Raw genomic sequence first — 20,963 nt, 5'->3', positions numbered from 1 at the left:
TCACTTCATGTTGAGTTCAACTTTGGTGAACTTTGACCGGCGAATTTGCAGCCACAACCAATAGCAAAGAAGTTTGTGGTTGACCCATCCACCCACCCATCCACTTGGCTATAACTGGCTGTAGTTTTCTTAGATAGCTAGGATAGAGGAGACTTTGATTGTTGCCGCAAAGACTGCTGGGATAGGCTCCAGCATCCCGTGACCCTGAGCAGGATAAGTTGCTTGGATAATGGATGGATGATCGTGGCATTACCCAAAAAAACTACAAATTGCCCCACGAGAGACATGCTGCCTGATTGGCAGTGAGTTGGGAGACAGGCATTGAACGTAAATACATTTACTAATAACATCAATTCATATTTTGCGGTATACAAATAATTTGTATAGCAATGTTCTTCCTCCGTATTTGTCCATAAAACTATGATAACATGTACAAGTGAGACAAGTGAAAACATATATCTTTGGACTTCAGTGTACATTTTCCCATTGCAAAACCAACAACCGCTCAAACGCACTACAAATCAGCATACTGTTCTCCATGTGCTACATGTTGCACTGCCCACATTCAGCACGAGGAAACATGAATTTCGCTTCAGCAGGCAATAGTCATTCGCCTGCATTCACGCATGTGTGATCGTAGCCTAATTGAAATATTTTCCTTGCCAGCCTGTGGATGTGCAGCCTCCTAGACGGACCCTCGCACGAATGCAACCAAGTCGAATATGAACCTGTGTAGCATGGTTAAAAACGTCATAACCAAAAAATGTTATATAATTACACAAAGTACTACCACATGATTATTATTATTTTCATTGCCAACATTGTTATTTTATTATATCATCAGGAAACGCTTATAGTAGCCCCTCCTTGTTGTGACACCATTTCCTGTTAGTAGCCCCTCCCTGTTGTGACCTCATTTCCTGTTAGTAGCTACAAAACGTATGTTCCCCCTGACTTCTGCCTCTTTCCCGCTTTGGACATGTAGAAAGAGGTACGTGTTCATTTTTGTCTGCCCCTGTAATGCATTTTATCCAGTCCTAATGTGTCTTATGTCTAATGTGGGTCCCAATTCTTGCGTAGGCTACAGCAGGAGCTGATCTGACGTTTTCTGAAACCTGTCCTGTTTTGTTTATACGCAACAGGTATGTTTTATTTCTTTTTGTAAAAAAAAATTGTGTTGCTAGCTATGCGCTCTTTCCTGCTTTGGACATGTAGAAAGAGGCTACAGCAGGAGCTGATCTGACGTTTTCTGAAACCTGTCCTGTTTTGTTTATATGCGACAGAATACAGATCCCATGCATGAGAGAAGCTGTCCTGTTTTCCTACACAACACAATGAAAAAGTACACCGGTCACACCTGCACTTCCCAAAAAGAAAGGGTTTGCTATGCAACCATTTTGTAGCTTCCCCTGCGCCATTGTTGCGGAAAAGCAGTCAGGTCAGCTGTGGCTTCAAACGAGAGAGAGAGAGAGCGAGAGAGAATGAGTGAGTGAGAGCGAGTAAGAGTGAGAGTGAAAGTGAGAGCGAGTAAGAGAGAGAGAGTAAGAGTGAGAGTGAAAGAGAGAGAGAGTAAGAGAGAATGAGTGAGTGAGAGAGAGTAAGAGTGAGAGTGAAAGAGAGAGCGAGTAAGAGAGAGAAAGACAGAGAGAGAGTGAAAGAGTAAGAGAGAGTGAGAGAGAGCGAGTAAGAGAGAGAAAGACAGAGAGAGAGTGAGAGAGGGTGACTGAAGAGAGGGATCGGCGGTAGCGAGAACAAATGTTTTTCAAAGGTTTTGAATCACCGCAACAACCAGAAGTTCTTTGTCATACAGTCATTACTGTGCAAAAATATTAGGTTGATAGGCACAGTAGTATGTGAGATTAACAGCAGACACACACACACACACATACAAACACACACACACACACTCGCTACCCGCCTGGTGGAGATAATTGCTTAGAGAGAGCGAGGTGAGAGGGGAAGTGAGATGTTTGACAAATGAGTATGGAGGAAGGAGCAGGACATTAAAATCCAAAATTGGATTGGCCTCTGAGTGCGCGAGAAGGGATGATGGTGCCGTGCCGGGAGATCGGTGTCTGGAAAGTTCCGTATTATAACAACATTCATCTGACATCCAATTATTTTAATTTTCGGGCGGGACATTTTCTCCTAACCCGTAATTAATCAATTCAGGTGAATTATTAAGCGACATCGGGCACCGTGATTAAACGCCTTTCCTAATTAATTCCTGCATAATTCAACAAGACAAGGGGAGTTCAAGGGACAATAGAAAGTGGTGAGATAGTATATAGCCGACCCCTGTAGGAGATAATACCTCAGCTCTCCTGCCTTCATATCTCTGGATAATCACAAAGTCAATAGCTTGACATTTTGCTATATTAGTCTGCAACACACTGGGGATGATCATTTGATCTGTAATATTTGCTTTGGATTGATAATATCAGCGGAATATCATAATGATTTCAGAGGAACAGGGCGATAATCTATATGTCAATCCTTCATAAAAAGGCTTCTCATACAAACTAATTACCTTTCCTGGATTTAGTAGGAGCCAGAGCAGTACTATCAATCAAGTTCTCTAATGTGCTTTTGATACCACATGCAAATTCATTTTTAGGGTGGATGTTTGATAAATAATGATAATAATCATAATTATAGTCATAATCCATCCATCCATCCATCCATTATCCAAACCGCTTATCCCAATCGGGGTCATGGGATGCTGGAGCCTATCCCAGCAGTCATTGAGCAGCAGGTGGGGAGACACCCGGGACAGGCTGCCAGTCCATCACAGGGATGGCACACACACAAATCCCCCCCCCCCCACACACACACACACACACACATTCACATTCATACCTAGGGACAATTTAATCTGGCTGTATCACCTGACCTACATGTCTTTGGACTGTGGGAGGAAACCGGAGCCCCCGGAGGAAACCCACACAGACACGGGGAGAACATACAAACTCCACACAGAGGACGACCCGGGACGATCCCCAAGGTTGGACTACCCCAGGGTTCGAACCCAGGACCTTCTTGCTGTGAGGCAACTGCGCTAACCACTGCGCCACCGTGCCGCCATAATGGTTATGATGATAATAATAATGGGATAGGCTCCATCATCCTGCGACCCTGATTGGGATAAGTGGCTTGGATAATGGATGGATGGATGGATGATAACAATAATAATAATAAGAAGAATTTATCGATTACAAGGGAGATATCGACCCTTGGAAGATGTCTCTAGGATCAGGCACGGCTAATGGAGGCTGAACAAAATCTTCCATTATTCAAACGAGGACACGAAGTGTCACAGATCTGCATCTATGACATGTTTCATCCCTGAAAACCGTCCCCGCTGGACACACACCCTTATTCTACATGCGTCCAGCAGACATGAGGCTTACAAAGACCTTAAAATGGTGTGTTCGATCTGACAGGGACTCACGGGGGGCTGAACACCCAGTTGTTCATGTTTACATTGTATTTGAAATTGCTAAAAAACAATTGTAATTTCTCAAACTAACTGTGAGTTTCTGATGAGTGAGCGAGGAAATTAGTTCCTTGTACAGATCCATGAGTTATTTCATATCAAATAGAAGAACGATGCGTGCTACACGTGCTAGGTAAGTGCTTCAGCTAATACTTTTATTTCACAGTTACTTTTTTAATCTATGTGAATATATTGCACTTAAAATCCCTCTTTCCCCCCTCTTTTTCTCCCCAATTGTACCCGTGCAGTTACCCCACTCCTCCGAGTTGTCCCGGTCGCTGCTCCACCTCCTCTGCCGATCCGGGGAGATTCTGCAGACTACCACATGTGGAGTCACCACCCGCTTCTTTTCACCTGACAGTGAGGAGTTTCGCCAGGGGGATGAAGCACGTGGGAGGATCACGCTACTCCCCCCCAGTTCCCCCTCCCCCCTGAAGAGGCGTCCCGACCGACCAGAGGAGGCGCTACTGCAGCGACCAGGACACATACCCACATCCGGCTTCCCACCTGCAGACATGGCTAATTGTGTCTGTAGGGACGCCCGACCAAGCCGGAGGTAGCAGTCCACTTGAACGCTTTGCCTTTGTGCAGCATACAGACCGTTTTTGCAGAGAGATTCGGGAAGAACTTGCCTAGGAAATTCACCACACACATGGCTCGCAGGACTCCCTTCTTGTCTGTAGGTGGGGGCATGTCCAGAATGGCCTGTACTTTGGACCGGTCTGGTCCCACTCCTTCTCCAGACAGCTTGTCACCTAAGAAAGTGACCTCTGTTGCCCCGAACTGACATTTTGTTTTTGTTCAGTGTCAGACCACTCAGCTGGATTCTCTGCAGGAGGTTCAACAGTCTCTCATTGTGTTGTTGTAGTATAGAGCCCCACGCAACCAAGTCATCAATGTAAACCCGGGTGCCTTCTAGAGGACGAGGTTCAGGTCCCCCCCTTCACGGGGACTCGAACCGGCAATCCCCGTGTTGGTAGGCAACGGAATAGACCGCTGCGCTACCCCGACGCCCTGTACTTTTTTACTATGGTTCGAATTCTGCCACTAAACTCAGTTCTGGTTCTGATCATAACACGTACCTGGCCTCCAGATCCCAGAAGGCGCAGTCGTCACTGGTCCACGGGTTGGAAGGTTCTGGAGCCGTCACGAAAGGGTCGTACTCCATGTAATGTTCTGTATAACTCATCAAACTGGTGCACACACACACACACACACACACACACACACACACACACACACACACACACACACACACACAGCACAAGTTGGAGTGGGTCATAACCAGTGAGAAGGCGATATTATTGTTCTCTTCATTTGTAATACGGGAACTTTATATATGGAAAACCCTTTGCATTTTTCCTACCTCTATTCAGAATAGAAATAGAAAGGTGGCACCGAGAAGCTATTACTGTACCATAAATCTTCCAACGCACAGTGCCAAAGTCCTCACATCATCTCACTCCATGTATTTTTAATTCCCTGAGCACTCGAGCAAGAAATAAGAAGCGATGTTTGGCACAGGTAGACCATCTACTGTACAGTAATGTTATACATTCAGAGACTTTATACTATAAGAACAATACTACATTAAAGCCACTTGCCCAGCCTTACCTCCAGATCCTGAACTGACTCGTGCCTAGTGACCCTTGCTTTCCTCTTCCATGTTCACCATAGTAGAATTTATACTTCTACAATCTACCTGTCCTGCCACAGCATTGTAACACTGAGGTAATATGCTTTCTTTTTTGAGTGGGGGGCTTCCCCCCCCCGCTCTTTTTCCCCCAGCTGTACTTGGCCAATTACCCTATTTTCCAAGCTGTCCCGGTCGCTACTCCACCCGCTCTGCCGATCCGGGGAGGGCTGCAGACTACCACATGCCTCCTCCGATACACATGGAGTCGCCAGCCGCTTCTTTTCACCTGACATTGAGGAGTTTCACCAGGGGGACATAGCGCTTGAGAGGATCACGCTGTTCCCCCCAGTTCCCCCTTCCCTTCTGAACAGCCGCCCTGACTGACCAGAGGAGGCGCTAGTGCAGCGACCAGGACACATGCCCACATCCGGCTTCCCACCTGCGGACACGGCCAATTGTGTCTGTAGGGACGCCCGACCAACCAAGGTATCGAATCCCTGTGTTACCAAGGTAACGCAGGGATTCGAACCGGTGAGCCCCGTGTTGGTAGGCAACGGAATAGACTGCTATGCTACCCGGACGCCCATTAACATGCTTTCTAAGCTGTTGTAAAATGAAAGGAAATATGCTTTTTTTAAGAATATAAAGACCATATTTCCCAATGAATACATTGCTGTCTTATGCCATGTCTCTTCCAATAGCGGAAATGGGAACTTAATGAAGTTTTCCACACAATTCCTCTCGGGAGTCGAGCAAATTCATGGGTGGAGGTAATTCAGTTTATCCGGCAGCTTAGAGAACGTTTGCACATCAGTGGCACTCCGCTAGCATTACATCACATAGTATAATGATGTTGTCACTGAGGTCCTGTGTAGCTGTCGATGCTAACGCAGCCATGGGAGAAAAGGGCTTGATGTCCACTGCCCCCCCTCCCCCCATACAGAAGAATCTATATAATCATTGTCCTAACTAGTTACGCTTGATATTTGTGTCCAACCTAGCAAATTTTATATCACATGTCATGTAGTTTCATGCAAATGCTGGAGTTGATGTGTCAAGTCCAAGTGAGGCCAGGGGGTTAAATGGCCACACAGGCAGCCCAACACACTAGCTAGCTAGTGTAAGCATGACACTAGCTAGCTGGCGTGAGCATGACTCCTCTCCTCCACTGGGGCCTCGCTGCTATACTGGACAGTAATGGTTCAGATGACAAACTGACCATACGGTAGAGGTGGAGGGGGGACAAAAATATGGGTGTCAGCCAGACAGGAAGTCTAGAGTAGCATACACACACACACACACACACACACATGCACACAGTAATACATTTATGCACTCGTATACTTCATTCATACACAAATCCTGCACATGAGTGATGAATATGAGAGCTGTGTGACACTTATGAATACATTCAACTGCAAAAAGCATTTCCTGTATCTATCTGTCTTTCTCTCTCTCTGTCTCTTTCACACACACACACACAGACACACATGCACACACACACACGTGAACACACATTACCATTCTCAGTTGCTCCTATACAACAGGATGGGTTAAATGCAGAGAAGAAATTCGTTGTAAGAACACAATGACAAAATAAAGTGCCTTTCTTTCTTTCTCACTTATTTAACAACATACCATACTGTAAAGAGAGATTTCAAAAGAGAGCAGTGATAAAGAAAACAGTGATAGTTAACACACACGCACCGGGGGCGTGCGGTAGTGCAGCAGTCTATTCCGTTGCCCACCAACACGGGGATCGCCAGTTCGAATCCCACTGTTACCTCCCGCTTGGTCGGGAGTCCCTACAGACACAACTGGCTGTGTCTGCGGGTGGGAAGCCGGATGTGGGTATGTGTCCTGGTCGCTGCACTAGCACCTCCTCTGATCAGTCGGGGCAACTATTCAGGGGGGAGGGGCAACTGTGGGGTAATAGTGTAATCCTCCCATGCACTACGTCCCCCTGGTGAAACTCCTCACTGTCAGGTGAAAAGATGCGGCTGGTGACTCCACATGTATCGGAGGAGGCATGTGGTAGTCTTCAGCCCTCCCCGGATCAGCAGAGGGGGTGGAGCAGCGACCGGGATGGCTCGGAAGAGTGGGGTAATTGGCCGGATACAATTGGGGAGAAAAAAAAAGGAAAGGAGGGGGGCGGACATGCACTATTAAGACATCTTCAGCTGCTTTCGGGAGTTCTGAAATTGAACACTATGGATATTATTGATATTAAACATAATAATATGATCATTGATACTCATCGATATGGACATTTTCCCTACCACCTTTAAAACTGCTGTCATTGAAAAAACTTTAATCCAAGGGCACTCAAATATAGACCCGTCTCCAACTGTCCACTCTTTCGAAAACATACATATATCATGGATATAAAACAATTTACCACTTTTTCAGCCTTTTCAATCTATGAAAACTGTTGAAGAAGCGGTAAACGACCTTCTGCTTGCAGTGGATTATGATTCCAGTTCAGTGTTCAGTATACACTACCTGATTGTAGTGTGACCTTTGACACTACTGACCATGAGATACGTGGATACTATTACATCTCGCCGCAGGCATCCCTGGATTAGCTTTTGGCCAAAGTCCTACTTATCTGAAAGGACACAATGCATCTTGATGGTAATGTTACCTCTACATACTCTGTGGTGAACCCAGGTGCAGTCCATGGGCCTTTGATCTACTACTACTACTACTACTACTACTTTTGGCTGCTCCCGTTAGGGGTCGCCTCAGCGGATCATCCATTTCCATCTCTTCCTGTCCTCTGCATCTTCCTCTGTCACACCAGCCACCTCCATGTCCTCCCTCACCACATCCATAAACCTCCTCTTTGGCCTCCCTCTTCTCCTCTTCCCTGGCAGCTCCATATTCAGCATCCTTCTCCCAATATACCCAGCATCTCTCCTCCACACATGGCCAAACCATCTCAATCTTGCCTCCCTTGCGTTGTCTCCAAGCTGTCCAACCTGAGCCGTCCCTCTAATATACTCGTTCCTACTCCTGTCCTTCTTCATCACTCCCAACAAAAATCTTAGCATCTTCAACTCTGCCACTTCCAGCTCCACCTCCTGTCTTTTCATCAGTACCACTGTCTCCAAACCATATAACATAGCTGGTCTCACTACCATCTTGTAAACCTTCCCTTTAACTCTTGCTGTTACCTTTCTGTCGAAAATCACTCCTGACACTCTTCTCCACCCACTCCACCCTGCCTGCACTCATGGGCCTTTGATATTCTCTTTATATATGCCTCCTCTCAGGAAAATGTCTTATTTGTCTGTAGTTAAAAACAGGATGTTGTCTGACTTCTTAACTCCAACAGAACAGAGATGCTGGCTGGCACAGCACATCACAGGTGTCAGTTTGAGAGCCTGAATTTAAATCATGATAATTGTGTTATATCCCAGAGGCCCTCAGTGAAGAAATGTTGGTTGGTTTTGATCCAAATCGTTCTGTTGAGTTACAGATTAGTGAAATCAGACTGCTTTGTTAGACTAGATTGCTACGATGTTATTTTCTCTGCACTACTGTGTGTATGAACATATAAAACATCCAGACTGTACAGAATGCTGCTGCTTGTGTCTTGATTAAAACCTTCCTAAACTTGGCATAGTGGTCTATTCCATTGCCTACCAACACGGGGATCTCTGATTCGAATCCCCGTGTTACCTCCGGCTTGGTCGGGCGTCCCTACAGACGCAATTGGCCGTGTCTGCGGGTGGGAAGCCGGGTGCGGATATGTGTCCTGGTCGCTGCACTAGCGCCTCCTCTGGTCGGTCGAGGCGCCTGTTTGGGTGGGAGGGGGAATAATGTGATCCTCCCACGCACTATATCCCCTGGCGAAACGCCTCACTGTCAGGTGAAAAGACCGGCTGGTGACTCCACATGTATCGGAGGAGGCATGTGGTAGTCTGCAGCCCTCCCTGGCTCGGCAGAGGGGTGGAGCAGCGACCGGAACGGCTCAGAAGAGTGGGGTACCTGGCCAAAAATTCAACTGAGGAGAAAAGGGGCAGGGGGGGGGGCTTCTTAAACTTGGACATGTTGCAGCCATCCTAGTCTCCCTTCATCGACTCCCTATCCACGCTATTTCCGACTTTACAGTGCTACTGTGATCGTGTTTAATGCAACATGTACTTGCTCTGTCTCCTCTATCAGACTCTGGTTGTGTTCCCTAGTTCAGTCGGTAGTGAATCACTATACAGTGCATTGGATTTCGGGCACTCATAAGGTTACTGATTTTATGAACACTGAGACACCCAGATGACTGACGTGCAACATGATCCCAAAGCAGCATAATGCAATGGTGTAACATCAGCATCAACTATAAAGGATTTACATGAGATGACGGTAGTATTAGGTCTATTGTTGGCTCACACGCAGTCGTTTGGTGACGTTAGCTGTAGCTAGCTGCAGCTAGCTGCATTCTACACAAGCTAATTTAAATCTCAACTCTAAAAGCCCGGGTTTTGTGAAAAAGCCTGAACTTAGTTCATCTCATCTCATCTTATCACCAGCCACTTCTCTGGGGTCGGGTCGCGGTGGCAGCAAGCTAAGTAGGGCACTCCAGACATCCCTCTCCCCAGCAACGCCCTCCAGCTCCTCCTGGGCGTTCCCAGGCCAGATTGGATATGTAGTCCCTCCAGCGAGCTCTAGGTCTACCCCGGGGTCTCCTCCCAGTTGGACGTGCCCAGAAAACCTCCAAAGGAAGGCGCCCAGCAGGCATCCTAATCAGATGCCCGAACCACCTCAACTGAAACCTTTCGATGCAAAGGAGCAGCGGCTCTACTCCGAGAACTTAGTCATGTATGAAAAATGCACTGAAAATAAAAGTATAAACCGCATAAACTGTTTAAAGTCTTTGGACGCAACAATACTTTCGCTTGTAAATGCATTCTGCCGAAGCTGGCCTCAGTCCAGAAGGAAAAGCTATTGCTGAAGAGGCTTCTGCCTGCACTGCATCTTCTGTCCCCACTGACTAGATCCCTGACCTCTGCAGAGACTCATGTTTGCCTCGTGTTTTGTCTTTTCTTCACGTCTGCTTTTTTACTATTTGTGACAACTCAAACTATACGCATCAATGTCATTGTCTGTGCGAGTGCTGAGCCTGGGTTTACCTGCCATGTGTATGAGAGCCCCTGTCTTTTTCCAAGACTCTGTTGTGATCAGTTGCTGATGCTTAATGAGACAGTCCCGTTCTGTGGTGCTGTCTGAGAAAGATGCTTCAGGTGCTTCTGCATGCAGTGCTGTCTCAGCATCCATTTTTCCTCTCTGCATTGTTTCGTTATCACTAAGAGTAGTCATTAAAAGTTTTTCTCAGGTGTTTTACTTCTAAATGATACCGTATTGTCTGCCCAGCTCGCTATACTGTGCACCTATCCATCCTGGAAGAGGGATCCTTTCTCTTCTGCGCTTCCTGAAGTTTCTCTCATTTACTTTTAAAACGTTTTTTTTTCTCCTGGTGAGGTTTTCCTCATCTGGATCCAAGAGTTCAGGGACATGGGGTGTCATGCATTGTTGTCAATTGTATTTATCTGTCCTTCGTAGTTAAATTTCTCGAAGAATATGACTAATCTGGTGCTATACTAGATTTGGGCGGTGTTACCAAAAATTTGTATCATGGTATTTTTCAAGATTCTGGGGGTGTCGCGGTATATCATGGTATTTTTTTATTGACTGGGCTTTTATATAGGTTTATAGTTGCTTATTCTACTATCAGGAGTACATAGAACATAAAAGCATCTTAAAGTCATCATGTATATACTGAAGGCTTTGGGGTTTGCTTGGCCCCACAAAGTGAAACAACACATGAACGAATCAGAACGCATGAAGCGGTTGCAGAGTGTACACAATTTTTGTTGTGCAAACCGCAGCGTAGTAAAAACAGAACTTGAAAATAAACAGATTTGCCAAGAACTTTAACATTGCTTCCTTTTCAAAAAAATATTCTAATATAGTTCTATAACCATAACCTGACCTAAAATACTCAAAGCATTTAACTATTCAAGGAGATATTTCTCAAAGGTCCTTTTGCACAAGGAAGTAATGAGCCCTGTACTAAATTACATTATGTTATCCTTCAAGCCAAGGTATCTAAGTATAAAAAGGGCTGTCGCTAAGCCACAACTCCTTGGTTGTCGGGAGCAGGACAGGCTCAGGCATCCCGGTTTGAGCGGAATCTGCTGGGCCTTTTTTTTTGGGGGGCTTGCACCCAGACTTGAGCTTTTCCGTCCGCCCGAAGCGACGGGTGGGGAACCATACTATAACTGAAATACCATTCAGCTACAACCTCAGCTCAGACGAGACAACCTGCTGAATTCAAGCCAGCGGAGGAAAAGAAACTAATCAGGATTCCCTCAGTAGTGGTGAGGGAAGAGCCCCGCGCCGGCGTTGTATGAAATATGCAACAGCATGAAATCTGGAATGGGAGCATCACGGGAGCCATTTTCAGGTTGGTAAATAAAACATGTTACGAGTGTACAGGCTAAACAAGACACCTTTGAAATGAATATTTGACCCTTGAGCAACACATAACACAAAATTGTTTGTGTTCATTTGTGAATAGTGTCTCCTGGCATCGGTACTTTAGCAACACCGTTAAAGTGCTCTGAGGACATAAACAAACATGGTGCAGCCTCTTACTCAGCTGGCTATGAAGTCGGTTTTTAGAACGACCATGGGCGGTCAAAATGACGGCCGGTTTTTAAACTTTATAGTCTGTCAAAATAAATACCCAATTGAGATATTAATGCATTACATATGTTAGTATGTCTGTTAGGAAACGACTGACACCAAAATTAACACTTTAACAACTTTTAATATTATTTTCCAAACAATTTAAAATGGCCGCTGTCCAACGCCTGTAAATACTGCAACACCTCGGTGGTAGTCATGGTGCGTCTGTAACGGCGTCTGTAACCACACATGTTGGCAATAATCAGAAATCAAGTTTACAATATTACTCTGCACTGGAGAACGCTAGTGTGTTTCTAGGACAGGGCAACGAACTTCACGAAGGAAATGACATAACCAAAACGCGCCATAAATAGTGACATCACGCGCAAATTACGAGCGGCCATTTTGACCCCTCATGGTCGTTTAGATCTTATCATAACTTTTTTTGTGAAGTTGATCTAAAACTCATTTTAAATGCAAATATATGCATTTTAGGAGAATTCAGGGAGCGGCATGTCTGCATCCCCCCCCCCCCCCCCACAAAGTTATTAAACTTTCAAAATCCAAAACGGTCATAATGACCGTCTTGGTCGTTCTAGTTTAAAGTTGTTTTTTTTTTTTCATTAGCATGCAAAATGCCTCCCAATAGCGGTGAATTAGAAACTAACAATTTGGTGGCTCCGAATATAACAGTTTACATTAGCTACAGTCGACACAATTTGACCCTTTCCAGGTTTCATGCAATTACATACATACAACACCGGTATGGCAGTATATGAAAAATTCATATCATACAGGAAATTAAAACCGGTACTCTGGTTCATCCGGTATACCACCCAGCACTAGGCTATACAAATAAACTCAGTTTGACACACACACACAGAAACACTAGCAGCAGTCCTTGAGGCATCAATTAGGTAGCTTTTGTGTGGTTCTATGACTCAGTTTGGCCTCTGGTTGAACCAGAGATTGAGGAGGAGAGCCAAGTGTGGCTTAATTGCGTCTATAAAGCACAATATGACAAATGTTTGGGATCAAGGATGTTATCAAAGTATTTTTCCAGCTTCAGATATCAAACTTGAATAAAAACAGTGATATACCCAAACCAAAGTTGGCTCTAAATATTACTGTTTTAGTAGCGGTAAGATGGGAAGGGAGGGTAGTTTTGTTTGTTGTCAGGTCACCATCATCATGGATGGCCAGGGAGCCAACCTAAACCTCATTCAGACACGCCGACTAACCCATTAACCTTCCCGCAGTTTTACATGCCGGGCTTGCATGCGAACGTGAGCTGGAGTCGATAATCTGTAAAAGTTGAATCTGAAAATTTCTAACTCACACCCTGGTAACATTTACAGAAGCCGCCGAGATAGTGTCAAAGGTCATCAGTTTGCCGTATCAAATCGCTGTTGAAGGCGCAGGGGAACCAATCACAAGGAAATGCATCCACGACTTGTGCACAACAGATGAAGTGTGAGAATCTTTTTAGACCCGGAAAAGTAAGAGCGTAATGGGTGTCTGGGTAGCGTAGTGGTCTAATCTGTTGTCTACCAACACGGGGATCATCAGTTCGAATCCCCGTGTTACCTCCGGCTTGGTCGGGCATCCCTACAGACACAATTGGCTGTGTCTGTGGGCGGGAAGCCGGATGTGGGTGTGTATCCTGGTTGCTGCACTAGCGCCTCCTCTGGTTGGTCGGGGTGCCTGTTCAGGGGGGGAGGGGGTACTGGGGGGCATAGTGTAATCCTCGCACGTGCTACGTCGCCCCCTGGTGAAACTCCTCATTGTCAGGTGAACAGAAGCAGCTGGTGACTCCACATGTATTGGAGGAGGCATGTGGTAGTCTGCAGCCCTCCCCGGATCAGAAGAGGGGGTGGAGCAGCAACCGGGATGGCTTGGAAGAGTGGGGTAATTGGCTAGGAGACCCCCCCCCTTCCTCCCCAAAAAAGGAAGAACATATTTCAAAATGTCTGGAAAATGGGAAAACCTAGAAATAGGAGCGTTTCTTTCAGTTTGCGCAGACAGAAATCAAGAAACAACTGTACGGCACTGCCACACAGCTAATGCTAATGCTAAATAATATAGAAAATAGAGGATTCTGAAATAATAAATGGATCAGTAAATAAAAGAATCACATTAGAGATGCTGTAGTTTACAATATAGAGACCTCTGACACAGGCAGGGAATGAGAAAGAAGACACTGTCATGTCATGTGTGGATAAACGCCATCCAAATCTTCCAGATAGAAGCTGTGTGTGTGAACAGGGAAAACCGCTGCTGGTGCCGGAAGACTCATTCCAGCAATGTTAGAGAACATGCGTTTGAAAGCAGTGATAGTAGATAGGACAGCCGGTGGGTGGCTTTCTTCCTGTAAAAAATGTTAACATCTCCACCTTCACCGACTTTAATGGAATAGCCATTAGACACATGTACATTTTGTCAAGCAAATGCAAGAGCTTGCCAAAAGATAGGACGGCAAATCCCCCTACCTTTCAGCGACCTTAGACATCTTCATACAGTGTCGGTCGAGCTGGGTATTCAGAAATAATATCTGAAAGAGGACAAAGAAGCGAGGGAGTCACGGTTTTATTCTGCTGGATAGGCAGAAACCCCCACCCCACCCCCCACCCACAATAGTACTCTATGTACCTTCATTCCATCTGCATATGGGTGCCTTGTGACAGAATTCATAATCCCCAAGGAACAGAAACTCATCATTTTCCCCAGGAGCTTAGCTTAAACTTGTTGGGAAGTCAATTTCATATTACACACAGGCAGAAGTGCCACACTTTTTTTTTTCTGAAGCCGAGTTTAATTTTTTTTTTAGCATCAGTACCTCTTTCTCCACATCCTCCTTGGTGCCTTTTCTGGGCTGATGTCTTGGTATGTGTATGGGGCTCTGGGACTGTACGGCCTCCTCCGCCAAACCATACACGGACTGGGTTATTTGAAGATGATGTGAGAGAGACAGACACAGAGAGACAGAAAGAAAGGGGACATGGGGTAGGAGGAAAGAGAAAGAGACATAGTGAGCGGGCTTAGTATTTTTCTGCAAAGCAAGAGGATATGTGAAAGCCATAGCCAGAAAAGCGACAGTGTTTTACATTACGGGACTGAGAGGTTAAATTCTGGAATATCCGTTGTGTGAAAAATGACTAAAAGATTGTTGACATGAAAATACATCTTAATGCGGAATAGTATTGTGAATAGTAACTAATTTAGGAAATTTGTGAAATCATTAGTATATGATAAGATATCGATCAAACATACACACACACACACACACACACACATGCCGGCTTTCCTGCCGGAGATCAGGGATTCAAACCCCGGTTGGGATGAGTCTCCAGTAAGAGTTCATGGCTTAGACTCCTAATGCTATACAAGCTAACTACCTTAGACATGAGTGAGAATAACACGAATACAGTCATACCAGCTCAGACGTTGCCTGGGTTAACAGGGTCCGTGTCAGGTGTTGGGGAACCAGGACAACCTGATGAGAAATGGGCTACTGGAACAAGACATCCACAGACAAGGGCTGAGAACCTGGAACTGATGGAATGCTTCTACAACAGCAGACCCCAGGAGAGGTGCTATATGAAGCATATGTGGGAACTGTGGACCAGTAGGAGACCTACTTCCACACTGACTCAGAAGCGGCAAGTGACTCACTGCTCAAAGTTCAATAGAAGGAAGCTACTGTCACAACTTGAGATGTAGAGGCTCCAACAGGATGACTATACAATTCAGCACCCCGAATGGCCACCCAGTAGGCAGGAGATACATGAGGAAAGACTCCAACCAGCTGAAATAATCCTACCAGCTATGACAGCAGAAGCTACTGAGGTTCAAATGAGAATTACGGCCAGACAAAAGACAGTCCACCCCTGGGCTCGGCTTCCATGACTCAGTGACAAAGTACCATCACAAAGCCTGCTTTCAGATGTGAACACAGCCTTACGCAATATCTCGACTCCTACCATAAACAGAGACCAACGGGCTTGTATATGCCACTGCAACCATAATCCTGGAGAAGCTTGGGTACAGGATTAAGAACACAGATCACCAACAATACACTCCATGGAAGAGAACAGAGGTGCAGAAAGGTGTAATGAAAGACAGGCCCTGGTTGAAGAAATACAGTAACAAGTCCATAAATGAATTCCTAAAAACTGCCAAACAAAGGCTCACAGCTCTGGCCACCAGGCTGAAGAGATACAACAGAGAAGCAGAAGCCAAAAGAGTAAATGGCCTGTTCCTCAAAAAACAAAAAAACAAAAACAAAAAAAACATCCAAAGTGTATTCCCTGCTGCAGAGTAACAAGGGAACAACATCAGACCCACTCAGAGTAGAGACCAAGCGATACTGGAAGGATATATGAGGAAAAGGAGGCATCACACAACACCAAGGCCCAGTGGCTGGTGGACCTAAGAACAGACCATAGCAATATCTCAGAACAAGAACCAGTTATTATCACAGTAGCCGACATCCACTGACATGATTCACGCCTACTGGCTGAAGAAGCTAACAGCAATCCATGAACGCCTGGCGACACAGATGAACCAGCTGCTAACATCAGGGTCTTACCCTGACTGGCTAACACAGGGGACAACAATACTGATCATGAAGGATCCCCACAAGGGTACAACCCATTCAAACTACCGGCCAATAACTCACCTCTCCAAAACATGGAAGATCCTGTCAGGCATCATAGCAGTGATGGAACGTAACTAAGTGCATTTACTCAAGTACTGTACAATTTTGAGGTACTTGTACTTTACTTGAGTATATCTGTTTTATGCTACTTTATACTTCTATTCCACTACATTTCAGAAGGAAATGTTGTACTTTTTACTCCACTACATTTACTTGACATCTTTAGCTACTAAACTTAGCACAAAAAGTAAGGAAATGGTGTGTTTGGTAGATTATTTCTCTGTTGTAACAATGCTTCTTGGCAATAAATCTTATATCAGGCACCTGAGTGTCAGCACCTGGGGTACCAGAAGCTCAAAACAAGAGTCAATAGCAACAGCAAAATAAGCTGTCTGGCATTGGCAGAGAAGATTTGGCAAATTTTCCATGGGCGAAACCCACATACTCTGCTCTGCTGCTCATCCCACAAATGCATGTTCCTTACAAATGTGGCCCCATTTAAAAGGGAAATAAACAGGCTTTCCAACGGTGTAAGATTTATTTCCAAGAAGCATTGTTACAACAAAGAAATAATCTACCAAACACAAATTTCCATACTTTTTGTGCTAAGTATAGTTACTTTACAGATTTAGATTATTAAAACAAATCAATAAATAAATTGTGATACATATTTATAGGCTAAGCTACCCAGCAGTATATAAAGTAATCAAATTAGCTCCACCTTTACCAGCTGCAACATTAAAGTGATGAACACATTAATGCATCAATTATAGTCCAGCACTTAGTGGCAGGGTGTAACATGCTAGCTAGGGAAGCGTACACTGAAAGACATAACCAAGTGGCTGGGATAGTGTACAGGAACATCTGTACTGAATACAGACTAGAAGTCCCCAAGTCCAAATGGGAAACACCGCCAAAGGTGGTTGAGAATGGCAGAGCTAAGATCCTGTGGGACTTCAAGTTCCAGACTGACAAGCAGGTGCTGGCTACCCAACCAGACAAGCAATTGTGGTGGTCGACAAGGAACAGAAGACGGCAGTAGTGATCGATGTAGCCATCCCGAGCGACAGCAACATCAAGACAAAAGACTATGAGAAGGTAGAGAATAACAAAGGCTGAAGGAAGAACTAGATTGGATGTGGAAGGTGAAAGCCACAGTAGTCCCAGTGGTAATGGGAGCACTAGGGGCTGTGACCCCCAAACTAGGAGAGTGGCTCAAGTAGATTCCAGTAATAAGATCTGAGGTCTCCCAGGCACTCTGGTAGAGGAGCTGAGCTTGAGGAAGACACAAACACACCCATACCCACACCCATACCCACATCCATACACACACACACACACACACACACACACACACATATATATATATATACACTACCGTTCAAAAGTTTGGGATCACCCAAACATTTTCGTGTTTTCCATGAAAAGTCACACTTATTCACCACCATATGTTGTGAAATGAATAGAAAATAGAGTCAAGACATTGACAAGGTTAGAAATAATGATTTGGATTTGAAATAAGATTTTTTTTACATCAAACTTTGCTTTCGTCAAAGAATCCTCCATTTGCAGCAATTACAGCATTGCAGACCTTTGGCATTCTAGCTGTTAATTTGTTGAGGTAATCTGGAGAAATTGCACCCCACGCTTCCAGAAGCAGCTCCCACAAGTTGGATTGGTTGGATGGGCACTTCTTTGAGCAGATTGAGTTTCTGGAGCATCACATTTGTGGGGTCAATTAAACGCTCAAAATGGCCAGAAAAAGAGAACTTTCATCTGAAACTCGACAGTCTATTCTTGTTCTTAGAAATGAAGGCTATTCCATGCGAGAAATTGCTAAGAAATTGAAGATTTCCTACACCGGTGTGTACTACTCCCTTCAGAGGACAGCACAAACAGGCTCTAACAGGTACTATTTAATGAAGATGCCAGTTGGGGACCTGTGAGGCGTCTGTTTCTCAAACTAGAGACTCTAATGTACTTATCTTCTTGCTCAGTTGTGCAACGCGGCCTCCCACTTCTTTTTCTACTCTGGTTAGAGCCTGTTTGTGCTGTCCTCTGAAGGGAGTAGTACACACCGGTGTAGGAAATCTTCAATTTCTTAGCAATTTCTCGCATGGAATAGCCTTCATTTCTAAGAACAAGAATAGACTGTCGAGTTTCAGATGAAAGTTCTCTTTTTCTGGCCATTTTGAGCGTTTAATTGACCCCACAAATGTGATGCTCCAGAAACTCAATCTGCTCAAAGAAGTGCCCATCCAACCAATCCAACTTGTGGGAGCTGCTTCTGGAAGCGTGGGGTGCAATTTCTCCAGATTACCTCAACAAATTAACAGCTAGAATGCCAAAGGTCTGCAATGCTGTAATTGCTGCAAATGGAGGATTCTTTGACGAAAGCAAAGTTTGATGTAAAAAAAATCTTATTTCAAATACAAATCATTATTTCTAACCTTGTCAATGTCTTGACTCTATTTTCTATTCATTTCACAACATATGGTGGTGAATAAGTGTGACTTTTCATGGAAAACACAAAATTGTTTGGGTGATCCCAAACTTTTGAACGGTAGTGTATATATATATATATATATATATATATATATATATATATATATATATATATATATATATATATTCCGCTCCTCATTAGTCGAGCACTCAACACCATTGCCGGTTTCGGAAAAAAACGCTATGTATATATATCAACACAGATACAGGAAAAAATGTTGAATCACATTAGCAGCTGATGAGTGTGCCACTCATGAAACAGGCTTGTACTGCTATGTATTAAAACTTTTTTTCCTGCATCTGTATTGATATGTATATATATGTGTGTGTGTGTGTATATCTATGTATATGTAGTATGTTTAAGTATGTATGTATATGTCAACTGGTGATATTGTTTTGGAGTCAAACCCTTAAATTTTGCTATACTTCTTATACATTCTTGATATAAAACTATATACCTATATTGATATATACTGATATAGTTAGAACCGATACCTTCTTGACTTTGTGAGGATTCTTCATGCGTCTACATTTCCTGATATCCATCTCTGTGGTGTTGACACAGCCGGGCTGAGGAGTAATAATAACAGCAATAATACATTTTATTTATATAGCACTTTTCAGGAAGCTCAAGAAGCTTTACATAAGTTAAAATTAACATAAAAGCAACACACCAAAAACATGTAACACACAACATTAATCACACATTAAAAGCAACTCGGAAAAGGTGAGTTTTGATCAATGATTTGAACATGGACAGATCGGTGCAGTCTCGCATGTGTTTGGGGAGAGCGTTCCAGAGGAGGGGTGGCTATGGAGAAGGCTCTGTTGCTCCGGGTACAGTGCTTGTTCTTGTGTGGTGGACACAGGAGGTTGGCATCAGAGGAGCGAAGGCTTCAGGAAGTAGTACGGTAGTGGAGCAGGTTGGTGAGGTAGGGGGGGGGGCTGGTTATGGAGGGCTTTGTGAATGAGGAAAAGGACTTTGAATTGGATCCGTTGTGGAACAGGGAGCCAGTGGAAGTTCTGGAGGACAGGGGTGATGTGGTCACGGGAGGAGGAGTGGATGAGCAGGTGAGCAGCAGAGTTCTGGATGTACCGGAGTTTGTTTAGGTCTTTGGGTGATGAGCCATAAAGAATGCTGTTGCAGTAGACAATTTGGGATGTGATGAAGAAATGCATCAAGCAGTAGAGAAGGAGAGTGATGAGCAGAGATGGGCTGTGTTTTTTAGTTGGAAAAAGGCAGTTCTGGTGATTTGATTGACATGGTCTTCAAAGGAGAGGTTGCTGTCAAAAATGATTTCAAGGTTGTGGATTTGTGGGGAGGGAGACAGAGTGGATTTATTGATGGTGAGGCAGAAGATGTGAGTGGTTTTGGTAAGGGATTTGGGACTGATGATGATCATGTCAGATTTATCAAAGTTAGTTTAGTTTGAGGAAGTAAGCTTGCATCCATGACTTAACTTCAGTGAGGCAGTTCGGTGAATTTTCTCCCCAATTGTACTTGGTCAAATACCCCACTCTTCCAAGCCGTCCCGGTCGTTGCTCCACCCCCTCTGCAGATCCAGGGAGGGCTGCAGACTACCACATGCCTCCTCCGATACATTTGGAGTCGCCAGCCACTTCTTTTCACCTGACAGTGAGGAGTTTCGCCAGGGGGATGTGGAAGGATCACGGTATTCCCCCCAGTTCCCCCTCCCCTCAGAACAGGTTCCACAACCGATCAGAGGAGGCGCTAGTGCGGCGACCAGGACACATACCCACATTCGGCTTCCCATCTGCAGACACGGCCAATTGTGCCTGTAGGGATGCCCGACCAAGCCGGAGGTAACACGGGGATTCGAACCGGTGATCTCCGTGTTGGTAGGCAACGAAATAGACCACTACCCGGACGCCCTAGATTTGAGATTTCTGAAGGATATTACGCGTTTGACTTTTGGGATGGGGATAGGGATGCCAGGGGTTCAGAGATACTGAGGTTGAGG

The 20,963-nt window shown here is 44.8% G+C and overlaps 1 protein-coding gene across 1 annotated transcript in view; it reads right to left on the bottom strand.

The window, feature by feature from the left end:
• The window catches only part of LOC130125550 (regulator of G-protein signaling 6-like), a 186,334-nt gene that overhangs the window by 22,479 nt on the left and 142,892 nt on the right, over nt 1-20,963 (bottom strand). Inside the window, exons 9-12 of the mRNA XM_056295135.1 lie at nt 19,477-19,551; nt 14,656-14,757; nt 14,309-14,370; nt 4,579-4,689 (exon numbers count right to left, since the gene is read on the bottom strand). Coding sequence (XP_056151110.1) covers nt 4,579-4,689; nt 14,309-14,370; nt 14,656-14,757; nt 19,477-19,551 — 350 coding nt within the window. The remainder of the gene's footprint in view (nt 1-4,578; nt 4,690-14,308; nt 14,371-14,655; nt 14,758-19,476; nt 19,552-20,963) is intronic.

This window comes from Lampris incognitus, chromosome 15 (assembly GCF_029633865.1).
Source record: "Lampris incognitus isolate fLamInc1 chromosome 15, fLamInc1.hap2, whole genome shotgun sequence".
NCBI classification, from domain to species: domain Eukaryota; kingdom Metazoa; phylum Chordata; class Actinopteri; order Lampriformes; family Lampridae; genus Lampris; species Lampris incognitus.
The sequence above is the reverse complement of the archived record's forward strand: the minus strand, read 5'-3'. Positions and strand labels throughout refer to the sequence as shown.